The sequence below is a fragment of the Schistocerca nitens genome, chromosome 7 (genome assembly GCF_023898315.1).
Source record: "Schistocerca nitens isolate TAMUIC-IGC-003100 chromosome 7, iqSchNite1.1, whole genome shotgun sequence".
Classification (NCBI taxonomy): domain Eukaryota; kingdom Metazoa; phylum Arthropoda; class Insecta; order Orthoptera; family Acrididae; genus Schistocerca; species Schistocerca nitens.
Window position 1 is genome coordinate 280,423,092 of NC_064620.1, and position 18,551 is coordinate 280,441,642.

The 18,551-nt window shown below is 42.7% G+C and overlaps 1 protein-coding gene across 5 annotated transcripts in view; it reads left to right on the forward strand.

Moving 5' to 3' along the window:
- LOC126194627 (NF-kappa-B inhibitor cactus) overlaps nucleotides 1-12,604 on the forward strand; it is a 107,313-nt gene extending 94,709 nt beyond the window's left edge. For 3 of the 5 annotated variants that reach the window (XM_049932790.1, XM_049932791.1, XM_049932792.1), the window contains exons 5-7: nucleotides 9,284-9,375; nucleotides 10,359-10,616; nucleotides 11,420-12,604. In XM_049932790.1, the coding sequence (XP_049788747.1) occupies nucleotides 9,284-9,375; nucleotides 10,359-10,616; nucleotides 11,420-11,497 (428 nt within the window). In that variant the 3' untranslated portion in view covers nucleotides 11,498-12,604. The remainder of the gene's footprint in view (nucleotides 1-9,283; nucleotides 9,376-10,358; nucleotides 10,617-11,419) is intronic. The other 2 variants (XM_049932788.1, XM_049932789.1) reach the window with 2 other exon arrangements.
- Nucleotides 12,605-18,551: the final 5,947 nt, after the last annotated feature.

Here is an 18,551-nt window from a genome sequence, read left to right on the forward strand (position 1 = left end):
GTCTTTTTGCAGAGCATTATGTGAGCTGCAACTCTACTTATTCAGGAGACTGCTGTCTTGTAGGTCGCGGGTCGTTTTCCGCGTTTGAACGCCAGCGGCTGCCGATTGTGATTCTGGTCGCCAGAAGGAAGTGCGCTACCAAGGTCTGAGCGGGTTTTCCGACCACCCACTCGCGGCGCCAGCGATTTCCTGCGCCGAAGTAGGCCTGCTAGAGCCGGCTTGCAGCCCACCCGAGACCTTTCATAGACTCCCGTCAGGAGGCTGTAGACGCAGTACTGTGCCACCACTGTCGACATATTTTTGAGGCAGTTGGTATGGCAAGAGTTAATACGTGACAGCATTCGGAGTGCAAATGCTAAATAGGTAAGGGAGGTTGGGAAGTTGATAACAATCACTTTGGGAATATGATTACGTTTGATGACTATATTTATGTCGTCTCTGATTGTTGGAAGGAAGGAGTGAAAAGGAAGAACTAAATATATGTCTGAAAAAGCACTCCGTCTTCAGGCCGCAAGTGGCCCATCGGGACCATCCGACCGCCGTGTCATCCTCAGTGGAGGATGCGGATAGCAGGGGCGTGTGGTCAGCACACCGCTCTCCCGGTCGTTACGATGGTTTTCTTTGACCGGAGCCGCTACTATTCGGTCGAGTAGCTCCTCAATTGGCATCACGAGGCACGAGCGAGATAATTGTTGTACATTATCACGAACAGTCCCATGGAAGATACGGCTGATGATTGTCGTCCATAGTGGAGCGAAGCTACTGTGAGGATTCTTTCGTTTAGGAGCTGTAAGGGTGTTCACCCTACTTTTAGTTATGGTAGAGATCTGGTAAGTTTGTTGTTGCTTTTTTCAGCATTCTACGCACCACTTAGGCTATACCGCTTGCTTTCCAAATGTGGTCTGTGCTAACAAACTATTTCCAATGTCGGCAAGTAGCTTGCGCCAAAAAGTTGTCGCTGCTACAAAATTCCGCTATTCCTAGTGCGCATATGCCCCTCGAGTCTGACAGCGGACATGGCGGGGCGTGCCTCTTGGGCTTGATTTTTTTTGTGAGCGGGCTAGTGGAGGAGAAGGGAGAGGAAGTAAGCAACGGCGCGAAAGTTATGCGTCCGCTGGGAATCCCTGGCAGCCGAATAGAGAACGGGAAAGCTACGCAGCGGAGCTAGCGGCACGTCTGGTAGAAAGCCGACCGGGTCACGGAGCTGGTAGTTGGCAGCCCTGGACTGGTAATTACCGGAAGACGGGACGAGTAACGTTGTTACGGCACTAGCGAGAGCAGTTAGTGCTGCATCTAATGTAAGAGCCGAGTTGGACCGAATATGATCTTCATTGGTAGTTAACAGTGAAAGACGTGGGTACGGGAGTTGTGAATGCTGATATGAAGGAGAGCTGGCAAGAGGGTGTAATCAATGTGTGTTTTTTTTAACATTCTATTGTCTAAGTTCCCGGTTCTTTTCGCTATTGTTGGTGCTAAAACAGCCCGCGGCTGTTTATTAACTAAGATTATAACGCTCAGCGGCCATGCGTTGAAGGTTTCTAATATACAGCCGCAAACACGAGAGTTTACCGATTCCCTTTTGTACTATTTTCCTCAGTAATTAGCAACTCATTTTTGTGCAACTCTGAGGGCAAATAGTCGTAAGTCGATGAAACCTGAAAGCATCCTTTCAAGTGCTAGTCTATATGACTGTGCGTAGTACGTGTTCCGTTATTTGATGAAAATACCATTTTGTACAGGCACTACCGGCATGGCCACGGCATTTTGCTGTATATATCTTATAGTTGACACTCGCAAATAATGCGATGGTTATAGCCTTATGAAGAAGGGCATTAAGTGCCCGAAACCGGTTAAAATGTTCAAATGTGGCTGAAATCTTATGGGACTTTACTGCTAAGGTCATCAGTCCCCAACCTTACACACTACTTAACCTAAATTATCCTAAGGACAAACACACACATCCATGCCGGAGGGAGGACTCGAACCTCCGCCGGGACCAGCCGCACAGTCCATGACTGCAGCGCCTTAAACCGCTCGGCTAATCCCGCGGCAAAACGGGTTAAAAAAATAAATTTCTTTTATGCATCTGGATGCTGATTATTTCGATAGAGATGTAAGCTATGTTAGAGAGCAGCATAGAGGCTACTGCGATAGGCAGGAGAAGTTCGTGGCCGTTCGTAGCAGTGTCTGGCATCGCCGTCTCCCGCGCGGTTTCGTATCCGTGTCCGATGAACTATACAGGCTCTGGGAGAGAGGCCGATTGCTGGATTCTGCTGGAGGGAAGCCCCTGAATGTAGCGTGACCTCCGCCAGAGCTCCGGGTCCGCCAGGTGCGTGGGTGGAAGAGAGCCGCCAATGCGGCGCGGAGCCATTCACTGTTCTGCTCTGCAGTGTGGCCTGGCGGAACTCATCGTGGCGTGTAATTATTACCGGCAGGCTTCCGCAACACACCGGCCGCAGTTCATTAATTAGCCAGCGTTCCGTGCCTACGGCACTCCCAAGGGCAGTTCCACAGAACTGTTCCGCCCAAGTCCGGTCGCCACTTCCGGACGCGGCGGATGTTGACGATCGGTGGGATTTCACAGTTCCCGGCACTGTTTGTCTCGCCGAGTTCTGGGTACAGCGTCATTCATGCTCACGAGCGCATGTGAACGGCGCAGCGCCTGGCTTACGTCATTACGGCCTCATCTCACATTCATGCACCAATCCCCCGCCCCCCCCCCTCCTCTCCCCGTACACTGTCTAGTGCTAAGTGTGGACTACTAGTAGTACTGTGGAATGCTACGGCGCATGAGTGTACTGTGCAAGATTTCATTCAGTTTTCGGTGGCGATTGGTTGGTTATCACGGTATTTGTTTTCTTCACAGATGCAGGACTGGAATTAAACGTAAGATTGCCTGCTCGTACTGGACAAATAAATCCACTAGAAATTTTGACCACATATTTCAGTTTTAATTCAACATACGCGCCATTTAATAAGATAAATTCCTTCTTGTATACAAGGAACGGGCCGGTGTGTTTTGACCTGTGGAATTCAATTCCATTTTGGACTGTACTGCAGGTCATGACTGACAGGAAACACACACGCATACACGCAACGATGTATAAGTAAAAGAGAAATAGCGTCTGAGCAGATTGCTTGTTCTATCCCAAAGAATAGAGAGTTCGGTCTCCCGTACTGAAAATCAACTTCGACTTAAAATGTGGCATAAGGGAACTGTAGTTCATAGTAATTACACACGCAGGTGTGTGTACAAGATAAAGTGGCACCTTTACGTAATTTTACACAGGCCAATTTGACGGATATTTTGATATCCACGTACAGGACATAACAAATTCCCCCGACATTGATGTTTGCTATATGGTCATACTTTGTGATTTAACGGTGTCATATTCACTTCGACCAATACTTTTTGTATGAAATTGTAGCCCCCTCTTCCCAACTCGCCCCTCCCAGTATTGTCGTCGGTCTGGATGTTAATTTTTCCAGGAGCACGGTTACTAAACCAGCTTTACTGCTTGTCGTGTGACACTGCAGGAAGAAGTGAATAGATGGAAGATGAAGGGAAAAAAAATTATCAGAAAGGAATTTGTGAATTCCAGCAACATTACTATGCTTTTTTGTATTTCAAATCCGTTAGTTTATTTTGCTGTGTGGTGCAGGCTGTTCTATGTAAACAAGCTACTCAGTGACGAACTCAGACTTAGTCTGCCGAAGTAATGTAAAGAATACGAGGTGTGGCTAGAAAAAAAACCGGACTAGTACTGGTGAAACAATAAAACGAATGCAATAAGGCTGAAAGTCGCGTGGCCTGTCACGTGACTCTCGCTCCGCCTACTGCTAGAGTTTCATCTGCCTCCTGCACTCAGTCTGCCCGTGGCGTCTGTTTTAAGTAGTTGACGTTTTGTCTGTGCGTCGGAAAATGTTGAGTGTACAGAAAGAACAGCGTGTTAACATCAAATTTTGTTTCAAACTAGGAAAATCTGCAAGTGAAACGTTTGTAATGTTACAAGTGTACGGCGATGATTGTTTATCGCGAACGCAAGTGTTTGAGTGGTTTAAACGATTTAAAGATGGCCGCGAAGACACCAGTGATGACACTCGCACTGGCAGACCATTGTCAGCAAAAACTGATGCAAACATTGAAAAAATCGGTAAACTTGTTCGACAAGATCGCCTTTTAACAATCAGAGCAGTGTCTGAGTTAACAGGAGTTGACAAGGAAAGTGTCGAACAAGTTTACCGATTTTTTCAATGTTTGCATCAGTTTTTGCTGACAATGGTCTGCCAGTGCGAGTGTCATCACTGGTGTCTTCGCGGCCATCTTTAAATCGTTTAAACCACTCAAACACTTGTGTTCGCGATAAACAATCATCGCCGTACACTTGTTGTAACATTACAAACGTTTCACTTGCAGATTTTCCTAGTTTGAAACAAAATTTGATGTTAACACGCTGTTCTTTCTGTACACTCAACATTTTCCGACGCACAGACAAAACGTCAACTACTTAAAACAGACGCCACGGGCAGACTGAGTGCAGGAGGCAGATGAAACTCGAGCAGTAGGCGGAGCGAGAGTCACGGGACAGGCCACGCGACTTTCAGCCTTATTGCATTCGTTTTATTGTTTCACCAGTACTAGCCCGGTTTTTTTTCTAGCCACACCTCGTACAATACTCTGCCGGGTGAACCCGTTGGTATGTATAGACAAAGGTAAAAAGAAGCTCGTACTGTTATCTTTAATATATTTGTTCCTTTGTTGAGAGTAGATGTTAAGTGACTACGAATAACCTTGGTATGCTGGTCCAGTCGACCATTCCTTTTGGTGTTCGTCCGCAGCTCGTGGTCGTGCGGTAGCGTTCTCGCTTCCCGCGCCCGGGTTCGATTCCCGGCGGGGTCCGGGATTTTCTCTGCCTCGTGATGACTGGGTGTTGTGTAATGTCCTTAGGTTAGTTAGGTTTAAGTAGTTCTAAGTTCTAGGGGACTGATGACCATTGACGTTATGTCCCATAGTGCTCAGAGCCATTTGGTGTTCGTTGTTAGTCGCGTAACTCGTCATTTCAAGCCACCTGCAGAGTATAATTTGGGACAATTTCAACTCAGAATGCCTTTTGTACATCACTTGGGAGAAGATTGAAGAGCGGTTACTTGTATGCAATACCCATCTGTTGACCGGCAAGTGGATTGCAAAGTTCCGGCCGTTGAGTGCAGGCAAGCCTTGGGGAATATTGCAAGTGCTTGATAGCAGTTTGTTTGCTGCCGCTGACGGCCGGTGGGAAAACCTGTGACGGCTGTTGTTTCGTCGCTCCCTTCCCCGCAGAAATGGGAAACATGTACCCTGCAGCGGGCTTCGGACTTCCCACAGGCAGCTGAATGGCGCGCTCTGACGCACCTGCACCGTTAAAACAATCTGCAGCTGGTGTCCACGTGTGCTGGCCGGACCTTGAACAGCGCATCTGCGTTCCCGAACTATGGCGGACATGAGCGCTAGGGCGTAGTGTTGCTAATCTATACCGTGCATCCACTGCACAGGGATGGCGGTTATTTCTGACCAACCGTTTTTCATTCACATCTGTTGTATTCATCTCGAGTACTTGACAGTTTAAAACCGTTCTAAATAACTGTTTTCTGAAATTGCTGATATTTCAAGCAATGAAAGTAGACACGGAACAAAGATTTAATAGTTCTCCTGCAGAATTTTACTTTGTAAGTTCCAAGAGATATAGAACAAAAATATCAAATAAAATAGGTAAATAAAAAAACACCAGTGTTCTCCTCTGAGTCTAATTTTTTAAATCTCTGCTCGGCGGTAGTGTTGTAATCGAATATATCACTATTATGGAAAATCGAATATTCAATGCTAAAGGCTGAAAACCATTTCCAAGGGGTACAAGCAGACAAAAGCATATTCTACACACACACACACACACACACACACACACACACACACACACACACATCGCAGATAAGCTAAGTTATATTTTTCTTGCAAGCTATGAATGAATTCTTTGTTATTGTTGCCATAACTCCCTTTGTTTTGTATTATTTCATAGAAATGACAGACGTTTAATAAGCTTTCGGGTAAAATTTGCAGCTTTTTCTCTTTATTACTTCGATGTTTATTAGTCAGATATGTATCTTCGATTTTTAATGGGAATGTGAATAAAGTTGATTTTTTGTTGACAAAACCAAAAATGCTCTTTCTAAAAGTTAAACAATTTAGATAGTAGACAGAATATGATATTTACCAGGAACATTAACGTGACAATAGCTAAATTTTCAGTAATGCATTAATCCGTAGGCCAGTATTTATTGTCCAGTCTGTTTATAAATACTCTATAATGTCCCGGTTCGTAAGTAGACTCCTTTCATCAATATCATTCCAGAAGCCTCAGAACCTCCAACCAAACTTTGTTTTTAAAAAGAGTTTTATGAAAAGCAAAAATTCTGGTATCACCGCAGAGGTAAATTGATATATCGATATTATACCCTGTTTTCAATAAAAAATAAAAATACCTCTTATAATGGAGATAAAACAGTTACCGAAAAATACCGTTATTCAGAACTAAAACATCGGAATCAGTTTTAACCTATGTTTTTCCCATCCTTAGTAAATGGTGGAAGTGCGACGTACCCTTTTGCATGTTGAATACTATCGATTGGTAATCAAATAGCCGTCCCGATGCAATTCGATGATCTGCGTAACCATTAATAGCGCCACCCGATGTGGACACGCCCGAAGCAGTGTCCCTAAGCTATTGTTTTCTGAAAGTGATAGCTTACAGAGAATGTGCTGTTAACATGTGTATCTACCGATAGATTGAAGTAACTATGGCGTTTAGCCATATAACGCTCATTGTTTGTGTCTAAACATACAGCAGGGAAACGGGTTGGCACTAAAATGTATTAGCGAAACAGAGATTCTTCTCCAGTGGCAAGTACAGATTGTCCGATTTGACATCAGTTTCTCACCGACACTCTTATTCACATTTTCTGGTTGTATGTACGAAAGTTTTAACTAAGAGCTCATATCATTACGCCGTTCATATCGTATGGCCTAAAATAAAAGCACGTGTGTGGATTTTAAGGTCTGCACGTTTCTCGACATCTTAATAGTGTACACGTGTTACGACCGCTTGTGGTCTTTGCGCTTTCAAGACAGCTATACGAGGGGAGCCGAGGATACAATGCGGCGTAGCCAGTTTTCTGTCTTGCTCACGTACCCACATGCTTCTGCTCCCGCTTCGTAGCAGTTGGCAACGCTTGCGCATGTTCCACGTGGAGTTCTGTTTCCGACTCTCACTTGTCCAATTGAGTCTGATAAACCGCAGTCTTGAGACTGTGAATAAACTCACTGCTTCAGTGGAATCCTTTATGTATGATAAGGGTGTCCTCGTTTCCCGTCACTCACACTACCCGTGTAATACGTGCGACAGACGGACCCACCAGATTGGTATTATCGGGTATAGTGTGCGTGGTTTGTGCATGCGCAAATTCTCATCGCCTCCATACGTCAAAAAATCCTTGTACACCCAACAGAGTGCTTCAAATATGTGGAGCATGGATGATAACGATTTTCCATTGTGTTGCGAAAGATGAGTGGCAAATCTAGTGTGCGGTGTAATGACTGGTTTATGGAACGGAAAACTCATTTCACATTAAGTTACGCTTCGGTTGAATATATATCCAAATGATTTGATATAATTAATTCAGGTAGATGGAGGATTGTTCGAAACTGCCACTCGTACCACTGTAACATCGCGTAAAAGACTCGACTTCACATACCTCATATCTTACTACCTGCAGTAGATATCCTAATTTCTTCCCCTTCTGTATTTGGTACTAGGAAAATTTGTTTTTAATCAATGTCTGTAAATTGTATTGAATTCCGTTAAAAATATTATGTACGCAACAACTCTTTTTGCCTTACAGTGACACGGTTGAGATTTAATCTCACGAACGAAAACTGACTGTCATATACTCGAATTAAGTTTTCTACCAATCAGTAATTGATTGCTTCATGTCTCTTGCCATACTCCGCTACGGAGATCACGCCAAAGCCGACGTTTGCTTGTCCACACCAGCACCTCATCTGTACGCACGCACAATCAAATGCCAAATGCCTTTGCTTGCAGAAACTTGGGTTAGTGAAAATCGATCTGTTCTGAAGCAGATTGAACAGGGTGTGAAGCGTATTTCTACAAAGCGCATGTCAACATTAAGGTTTTGTGTGGCTACCTTTGCCAGAACAGGAACTGTGCTGTGATAGAAAAACGGGAGGACGACGGTTCAATCCCGCGTCCGGCCATCCTGATTTAGGTTTTCCGTGATTTCCCTAAATCATTCCAGGCAAATGCCGGGATGGTTCCTCTGAAAGGGTACGGCCGACTTCCTTCCCTAATCCGATGAGGCCGATGACCGCGCTGTCTGGTCTCCTTCCCCAAACAACCAACCAATAGAAAAACGGCGTATTTTCCTCATTTGTTATGTTTTACGTTAGTATTACGTGTAGGCGGCACATATTACTGCGCTATAGCGTGTAGGAGTAAGTCTGACCATCGGAAAGTTTCGCGCTGTGCATCCGATCGACAAAGATAGCATCACTTCTGATGAGAGAGGCGTGTTGTAGAAGTAAATGGTCGGTTGGCAGAGGCGAGGGTCCCAGAATACCTGGTTGCCTGACTCAGCTGCTGCTACCCGTTGTGCCTTGGCATGGTTGGGCGCGGGTTATTTCGGGTGCGTGCTTTTGTCGGTTCGTCCTGTTCTGGAATGCTGCCCTCGTCACGTCGCTCCGATTCGGTTATGGCGCGTGCCGCATGGCTCACCACGTCTGTCATTACCGGGAGAATTTTAAATTTTCTTGTCTTGAACCTCTACTGAGTAAGGAACTCAACTTCTGCTGCCCCTGAACTGCCAATAGTTACGGTGATGCCCATTAGTATCTTCTCCCGAGTACCCCATTCGTTTGTTCTTATCCTCAGCTGACGGAAGCCACTATAATAAGTTCATTATTCAGTTTCCATTGTTGTTTCTTACCATTTGATACTTGGTTACAAAGCTCTGTTCATTTAATGAAATATGAGATAACGTAAAACTTGGTCAGGTAACTGTTATCGAAGAGTAGCCTTCTAGCTACTGCATTGTCATATTGTTGTAGTTCAGTGACACTTTCTCTATAGTTAGCTTGGAAGTAAATAACCAATTAAGTGGGACATACACTGTCCTAAATTCAGTCAGGGTCCAAGACTCCAAAGTAACGAGGTTTTTTTCTCCTTTGTTGCAGGTCAGATGTGTATACACATGGCAGCACTGAGTGGCAATGTGGAAGTCATAAAGCATCTGGTTGTCTGGTGTGGTGCAGACATCAATGCCAAAGTAAGTGATCGATATACTTGCGTGAATTCTGTAGAAGTTAATTGACAGTATCGCGTAACTAAACTAAACATATTCCTTGAGACTCGTGAGGAAAACGGCAACTATTGCTGTTTTAGGAAATCAGAGTTCTTATGTTATTATAAGGACTAGACAGTTCTGCATTCACACGTAATTCCATCTTTTGGATGGTATTTCTAATTTCGCCCCACCCACAAAACAAATCATGCTTGGTTGTGAATTACTAGAGAGAATTCCTGCGTTAGTGTTGATTGCACATCAACACTAACTTTTCGCCATTGGAGCAAGTTTCGAATCGGTGATCACTCCACTTACACTCCTGCAATAGTTTTATGTGCTCCATGATTGTTTCTTGTAATTACTATTCAACACTTTCTTCTATTGTTCATATGACATATTGATTACTGTGGCCAATTTCTCTCCTGGTATGGTGCGATAAGACGTACGTGTTTAGACTGTCATGGCCTATGCATCAGAAATGTTTGTGGTTCAAATGTCTTCTCCCCCAGCAAGCTTTTGGGCTGATAGTGTTCAAATTTCTATTCCTGTTAAAGACAGAGGCAAATATTCTCTCCTTAGTAACACTTTATAAAACATTGAACACAGTGTAAGTTACACAATTCCATATTTAACTTTACAACATTTTTGAGGTTGTACTTACGTCACATTGTTTGTATTCTTAATTCTCAAAGTGCTTGGCTTCAGTTTCAAGCAGCTTTCTAGGAGTAAACTGTTTAAACGTCCTGGAAAATAAGGGGGATGACTATATATAGTCAGCTTTACAGGTGTGATATTGCGCTATTGTGTTAGTTGTTCCAGTTCTGTGGGCACTATAATGTTAAATTTACAATTTTTACCTGGTGGTATTTGTACTAGTGACTGAAGAAATGAGACAATTTACACCACAGTGTAATTTGACACCCAAAAATGTAGAATTAAGCAGTGAATTCTGGTATGTTTTGTAGGACGGGAAGAGTGGTCGCACAGCACTACACCTGTGCATCGAGCTGGGCCTGGCGCATGTGGCGCGTTTCCTGGTGGAGGAGCTGGCAACGGGTCTGCAGCTGGAGGCAGCTACGTATGCTGGCTACACCGCTTACCAACTGGCAGCTGCCGTAGACTCGGCGCTCGCGAGGCAGCTGAGAGAGCACGGCGCGCAGCCCAGGCCGCTACCGGATGACGAACAGAGTAACGAAGAAGATAGTGACGACAGTGACGCTGAGGTGAGCAGACGCGCTGGTGCTGCCGCCTGATCTGGCACGTGAACTGTGACCTTTCCTTTGCTCCGTCTCGGGTCCCTCTGTGCACAGTCGTGAGGCTCCCGTGCAAAGTTTGAAGGGTTTTAGTATCCCTTCAGGGTTTATGGGTAGGCTGATGTAGTGAGACTGTCACGTGTGGACAGAAATAACTCATTACATCGGTAGCCCTTATAGATCTCCCAAGAGTTGTCTTTCTTGCTTTTGGTCACAAGTATTTTGGCGTGTATCTAAGTCTCAGACATGGCTTAAAATACTGAGAGGTCCTATGTTCCTTAAACAAATTTTGCTGGAACAAAGGAGATGCTGAAACTACTACAAATTATGCATTTGTGGTGAATGTTATAGTAGCTACTCCTGCTTGCATCCTTTCAAGTTGTACCTGATGATGAAAGAGTACAAATTTGATTAACACCACAGGTACAAGCAATATAATGAAAGAGTTTGAAAGACAGGACTCTTGAGTTGTCATCTGTGATAGCAATTACTGCTGCACATCCTGAGAATGTTACCATTCTCATATTTATTTACCATATATTATGGTGTGTAATATATATGCATGAAGGTCGAAGTAATCTGTGCCCACGTTTTGGCTCAGTATTTCTTGTGCAAATCTGCCATTCCTATTTATTTGACTGTCCTGTATGTAGTGTGTTTGTTCAGTGTAAATGGGTCCTTTGTCCGTTAGTGCTGCTTTTAGGCTGTTAGGAGGAGGAGGGGGTGTTTTGAGATCTGAGGAACTGATTGTGTTCTTTTTTTTTTCTGACCAGCAGATGTACCAGGTTGGGCGCGACATTGGTTTTAGCAGTCTGAGAATGAACGGGCAGCCTGTCGACATCACTGCCTAGAGAGGCACGAAAAGACTGCGGGCTACATGTGGCTTAGTGAGCCACCAGCTCGGTTGTGACTGAGAAGGTACGCAACTGGGGAAGTTGACTCCTGTGCCATACTCAAATTGTCTTGTGGTGGATGGACTGGTTCAGTGTTTTGGCAGCCATTCTCTGGTAATCACTATTTGAGAATAACTATGTACTTTGGGATCAGAGGACTACAGAGATTGTATAAATTATTGGTCCAATAAAGTGGAAAGAAAAGTGGAAAAGATGGTCGGATTGTTACCTATGTCATTCTAGTTTGTTCTAGAATGCTTATCCGGATCCTGGCAGCTTAATGTGCACTAATGAGAAAGTAGTATTGTGTTCTCTTCCACATTAAATGAACTGCTCTATCCGTCACCTACCCTTTGAATCCCATTCTAGTCTTGGGATGAAAGATCTGGTTACAAATTTCTATTTGGCTCATTATTAGGAAAAGGTTTCACTGCCAATAAATTTGTTTGTTTGCAGTTATGAAAGTTGTAATTTTAAATTAATTGTAAGGGCCTTAAGACATATTTGTAATGTGATTCAGTGACTTTTCCTGAGATATTGTTCAACAGCAAACTGTTCGCAGGGATATTCTGCTTGTTAAGAACTGTACCTGCATATTTTAAACTAATATACATACTGTACATTTTTCACGCATTTCAAAGTGACATTGTCCATTACAATTCGGTGCTCATTGTTATTTATTACTCATCTAATGCCTATACTTATGTGTCTTTTTCTGAGATGCACAATCATTGTTGCAAAGTTCATTGTATATTGTTCAGGAAGCAGGCAGATTTTTGCAGGCAAAATGAAAGTTCAAAACTTGAAGTTGTCACTGCCTTATATTGTTAACTTTTTGGAAATAACTTATGACTGTATTACTGTTAAAGTTTGTGATATCTGCCTGTTGAAAGTAATTGTTGTTTTTTTTTTTAGTAAGTTGTTGAACTGTTAATCTATATTTACACGTTGTATGAAGCCACATTTTTGTGGTTTCTTTATGAACTTGTATTTGCCAGTCAGTATAACATATTTTTGTGTATCATCTTGTAAATACTGGTATGTAAGTGCAACTATTTTAAGATGAAGCTAGAGGCATTGAATAAAATGCTGTTAATTATAATGAGTGTTGTTTTTCCCATTCCTAAACTGTCATTGTCATAGAGGCAAAATCTATTTGTATGTAACTTACAGTATCTTCTGTTATCTTGACACATTACCAAGGTGAATGATATTGACTGATCATTGTGAAGGTTACATATTTTTGCGTTTGCAAAACATAGATGAAGATAGTGTCGTGTCAAGTACCGTGCCAATATTTCTTGGTTTAATACGTGAATGTTTATTAAAAATGGTTTCAGGCAGTACATGCTTGCATGACATGATATCATAGTTAGCACTCTCTCTTTCTGCTTCCTTAGAAAGTGGAAAAAAAAAGATCCCAATCGTTGCAAAACGAAAGTGACATTTTACAGATGGAAATAAATTTTTGTCAATAGTAATTATTGTGTCATACTGTCATTGGCACTATGTAATGTGTGGTGTGATAGTTGAGATATTAGTAATCAGCGGATAATTCCGTGCTAGTTACTCTTCTACATAGAAAATGTCTGCAATTCAACTCTTAGACTGCAAAAAAAAAAAAAAAATGCATTTATGAGATTAGTTTTTCATGTACAGTTTTACTTCTTGGAAGTAGATATGCCGACATTATGTTGCTGCTAAGGCTTCAGCTTGTGGTTCAAAATACTGGAGGAGATAATGTTTCAGAAAAATTTTGCAAGAGTTTGGAAAAAGAATGGGAAAAAGTATATGTGGAGTACCAACCTGGAAGTCAGAAATTTGGCAAAACAATCAGTATGAGGAACACAAATAAAACTGCTGTGCTGTAACATGCATGTAGACATTCCTGAACACGTCTGTACAACTAAAAGGAGCAGGGGGATTAAGGATAAATGGTTACAAAATGGAATCAACAAGTATTGTAAGAAATTTGAAAGAATGTTCGCTTTCTCAAAAATTTGTTATATACTCCCACTGTAAAGTTGTACATCAAACATGACAAATTCGTCCGCAGAGACTGCTACACATGTGGAGGTAAGTCACAAGATTCACGAAGTAGTTCGACGGGAAATATGCGTGAAGAAGCTGACAGTTTGGCATATTTTATTGTTGTGCATTGCATTTGTAATAACAGGAAACAGTTCCAATAGCAAACATAAACCTTAACAGTAGTGAAACAGAACACAATGAATGGTGGCTCTTCTTACGTTAAGTAATCACAGATTGTTCTTGATTTTATGACACTGCACCCTAAGGAAACACTCTTGCTCTCTAGTCCTCTGATATACATCTAATTGTTCACTCGGTCAGATAAGGAAAATGGCGAATAAATTCCAGCGTAGGTGCTGTGTATACAGATGTTTTTGTATCTCTCTTATTTTTTTCTTTGTTTGAGAAATCATTAGCCATACATAACATCAAAGTAATTGGTCATAGATTGAAACTGACTGCAACAAAAATTTGACTGTTGCTTTTTGTGGGCAATATTTTTTCCGGCTGGTCTAGGGACATATCAGAATCAGCATCAAAGATTTTAATCTTTTTTTTTCCTGCAGCCTCAAATGTTTTGGTCGAAACATCTAGGTTCCTTTTTTCCCTTTCTACCATGCAGTCCAGCAGTGCCTGTGGAGTTGCAGTTCTTTTCATTCCTGTTACATGATCCTGGCATATGTGGCATGAATGATGTATTATTTGGAAGGTACATTGCATATCTTCCATTTAACTTCCTATCCAGTGTAGTCCAAAGTAACACCTGTAAAACATCAATGTCATTTGCTGGCTGTGTTGAAAATCTCTCAGCTGTGCCCCACACATTGTGGAATTTTTGGGCTTTCTGCTTGTGTTGGTGTCAGGCAGGTATATAATGTAGCTACTCAGGTGTGAAAATTTGTTGACCTATTCTGTTCTTTGCGTTTCTCACTTGTAATTGGGTCACTCGTTTGAGTGCCGTACGGTTTTCGTGTAGAAAGATTTGTATTATAATACTGCTGTGCTACTTTCATCCACGTGTGTAGCATTATTCACCTGAATTAGAACAATTAAACAGGTCATCTGCAGGAAGAATCTTATGCACATTGTCATATATTTCTTATGCCACTTACATGTGTTGACAACATGAAAAACAGATTGTAGACAAAATTGCCCGAGGCCAAGTAGTATATCTGCATGTGTACAATGTGCACGCTTTCTGATAACCGTTAACTCGCGAGGCACGGTCTCTCACTGCGGGAGAATTTTCGAACTCCTTCTTGAAGGTAAATTCGGGTGGAGGACTTGTGTACTTAACTTATCCTCCTTAAATCACCAATTCTATAATGTTTTATTGTTGCATTACCACCTTCTTTATTAGGTTAATGATGTGTTGTTGACACATGTTGGGGTCGGCTTGACCGTGCCACATGAACTTACGTACATGTTTTCTTAGTGTAGCACAAAACGTGTCTGCAGGAATGTCAAAGTTTTAACAATCTTGTGTTTGATGAAGTTGGTAGTCGGTGAACAGAGGAACATGTAAATGATAGAGATCAAGAAATTGACGAAAAAGACGACAATTTGTATGGTGAGTGATCACAATTCTGCTGACAAACTGGAGTATCATCAGAGGAAGAACTTCAGGACAATGTTGTTGGGCACCTTATTGTTTCACCAATAAGGTACTTAGTGTTAGTTAACAGCAAATGTATCCTGAGTGGTGACAAATGGAAATGTAGATCCCAGTAGTGAATGTCAGTTTTGCAGACTTCTTTTTGTCCTACAGATTGCAGTCTTTATGTGCAAGTTTCATCTCTGGAATTTAGTTTCATGGTAAAATTTATGTGCTACACAGATACCATAAGTGTTTAGAAAGTAAAATTCAGTTTTCTAACAGTTTATGTGTAATATTTAAAAAAATGCATGGAAGTTATTATTATTATTTTGACAAAGCGCAATAAAATCGCTGAGGAGTATTTAAACACCACTGGAGTAAATGTTTATACCTTACAGGAAAATTTTCAAATAATTATCTCCTTAATCTCGTTTTAAATCTTGTAGTATATGGTACGTACATTACAAAATGTCACCCCACGGGGTAAGGGTTAAGAGCATTGGCTCCATAGGTCTCCTTATTCACTAGAAGTTGGAGCAGTTCATATTGCAGATATTTTGTGGCCTGTCAGTGCCAACTTGAGCACCCAAACAATACTGGGTTCTAGTGCTGTAAAAGCATACTCTTGCATTACATGTTTCATATAAGAAGATTCTCGATATGGTGGCTGATTGGAATAGCAGAACAGATCCAAATAGAATTGTATATACTTTCCAGTCACCGTTAGGGGCGTCCGCCCCCGGTAGCTGAGTGGTCAGCGTGACAGAATGTCTATCGCAAGGGCCTGGGTTCGATTCCCGGCGGGGTCGGAGATTTTGTCCGCTCAGGGACTGGGTGTTGTGTTGTCTTAATCATCATCATTTCATCCCCATCGACGCGCAAGTCGCCGAAGTGGCGTCAACTCGAAAGGCTTGCACCCGGCAAACGGTCTACCCGACGGGAGGCTCTAGTCTAGACACACGACCTTTTTTTTCTTTTTTAACGCTAGGGGCGATTCTAAAAAATCAACGTCCCATTTATTGCCCCGCTTCCGCCCTTTTCAGTTTTCGCTACTAATTGTGAACCGCACTCTACACTTATCTTAAAGCTGTGCGCTGACCTCACCTTGGCGCTCCAAGCAGCGGCTTGTTTCGTTTGGGCGTTACGTCCTGGTCACTGCCAGCCATTTTAGCCAATAACTCTGTTTAGTGCAGCTATATCTACGAAAAAGTAGAGGTGACATCTGGAGTTAACTCTCACTGGGACGCAATGCCCGCCTGCATTTGAAAGGTGTTGCCAGCAACTGGAAATTGGACGTGTTTACATTTCTATGGATTTAACCTCGCCAAGAGCCTTCTCAGTGTGTGTCCCATAGTACATTGCGGAAACGGCGTTTGTTTACACTTAAGTGCTCCTCACCCTAGGCATTCTTTGTGCAGTATAGAGTCTGTTTCTTCTGATACCCCTACCTTGCAAAACTTGTCTGTCAGTACCCGTCTTCTGACAGAATCATGGTTCGAGTCACAGTCCGGCAGGTATTTATACCTCGTCGGGAATTGCACCGCAACGTCCAGTCGCCTACTTTCGAGGTGGGAACGGGGAAGGTAGGTTGCACTACGCACAAGACAAAAAAGTCGTCGTAGCTGTGGCTGGAGTCGTTTCGGCTGGAGTGGTTAGGCGAGGCTTTCCAAAGGGAAATTCCGCGCGGTTCCGGCCGCTTGTGCAACGGCTGCGGCCAGTGGCTGGGCCCGGGAATCCCCAGGTTCAAAAGAGCCAGCTAGCGCCGCAGCACGCCGGGAAACCCAGCACCGACTGCTGTCTGCCTGGCCTTTCTCAGGCCGTCAGAGCGCTGGAAGAAACTCCAGCAAAGACCTTTTAAAGTTACACGGGGTCGTAGCATTGGCATAGAGCGGGCCTCCTATTTAACACCGAACGTCCATAGCATGTTTAGAAAATAGCGATATTGAGAGTTTCAACATCTGTATTTCAACACTGACACCAGATTCTGACAAACAGCCGCGATACCGGATCACCTAGGACACTCAATGCTACGAAACTAGTTTCCGTCTTACATTAACATCCCTAGCGGCATGGAAGCTATTCGGCACTTCACGTCATATGTGCCATAACGTCACAATCTAAAGTAACAGTCGCGACCATAGAGTAAATATCTCTGGAGTGAGCATTGCGTTCTGCGCATGTTGTCAACATTAAACCAGGATTGTCACGTGATCTCGGGACTTCGCTGTGCCTGTGTGCTTTCTGCAGCGTTTGAAGTTTATAATACCAAGAGTTTTTGTTGTGTTTCACCGTTTGTTGATAGTGTAATAGCGATGGTGAATTACGTTGTTGCTACGGATGCAAAGAAAAATATGTGAAAGGAGGGATAGTAACTTTTCATGGGTACATTCCATATAGCTCTAATTATAGTTTTCATTTTAGTAAGAGACACCGTATACATTTAAAAATTTCGAGACGCATTATAATTAAGACTTGATTCTGTAGACCTATTTTTCTACGATTTTATGACTATATAATAGATATTACGGCTCGTACAAAAGCTTATAAACAACCGCTTCCTCTCGTAAATTTACTAGTGGAACAGGAAAAGGAGAGGTTAGTTGTTTCAGTAAATACTATCCTCCATGCATTTATCAGTGACTTGTCAATTATGTATATAGATTACTCCGTCTACTATTTATTTAATGAACTGGGAGCAAGTTCTTAAAATGCGTTAAATAAATACCTCAAAGTGCCACCAGCAAGAAAAATTGTGCTTTAGGTCGCAAAAACGAGAAAATAAATACGCAGAAATACAAGAAAAAAGGACGAATTAGCAGGGATATAATCGCTAATGTGTGGTAAATTCGGTGTTTTTCGGACACTTGCGAAAGTACTAACGTACTGTAAAGTCGTTTTGCAGGACTATCACTGCAAAAATGTACTTCAGGCTCTGTAATACTATAAAGTGCGGTATCCTACCAAAAATCGAGTGCATCTGAACTATGACACCTATCGCAAAGAAGCTGAATGTAATATCACTTGCCCTTAAAAGTTACGTAGCTGGTTTATTCCCGGTATCAAATGAATACTGTTAAAATGTCTGTTCAACATATATAAATAATCCACGACACGTACGAAAAGAATCCGTCTGTACTAGGGATGTAGTGACATTCTAAATATACAGGGCGCTATACGAACAAACACCTACGTCCCGAGATCACGTGACCAGGCCGGCAATGTATGTTGACAACACAAAATCTGTTCTGCGCATGTGAGTGCTCACTCCAGAGATATTTATTCTATGGTCGCGACACTCCAGTCTCTTGTTTTGTTACCCACTGCGACTGCAGCGCGCCAAGCGGCCAGGATGTGACACTGTTGAGTTCGGCGAGATCTTGCGAA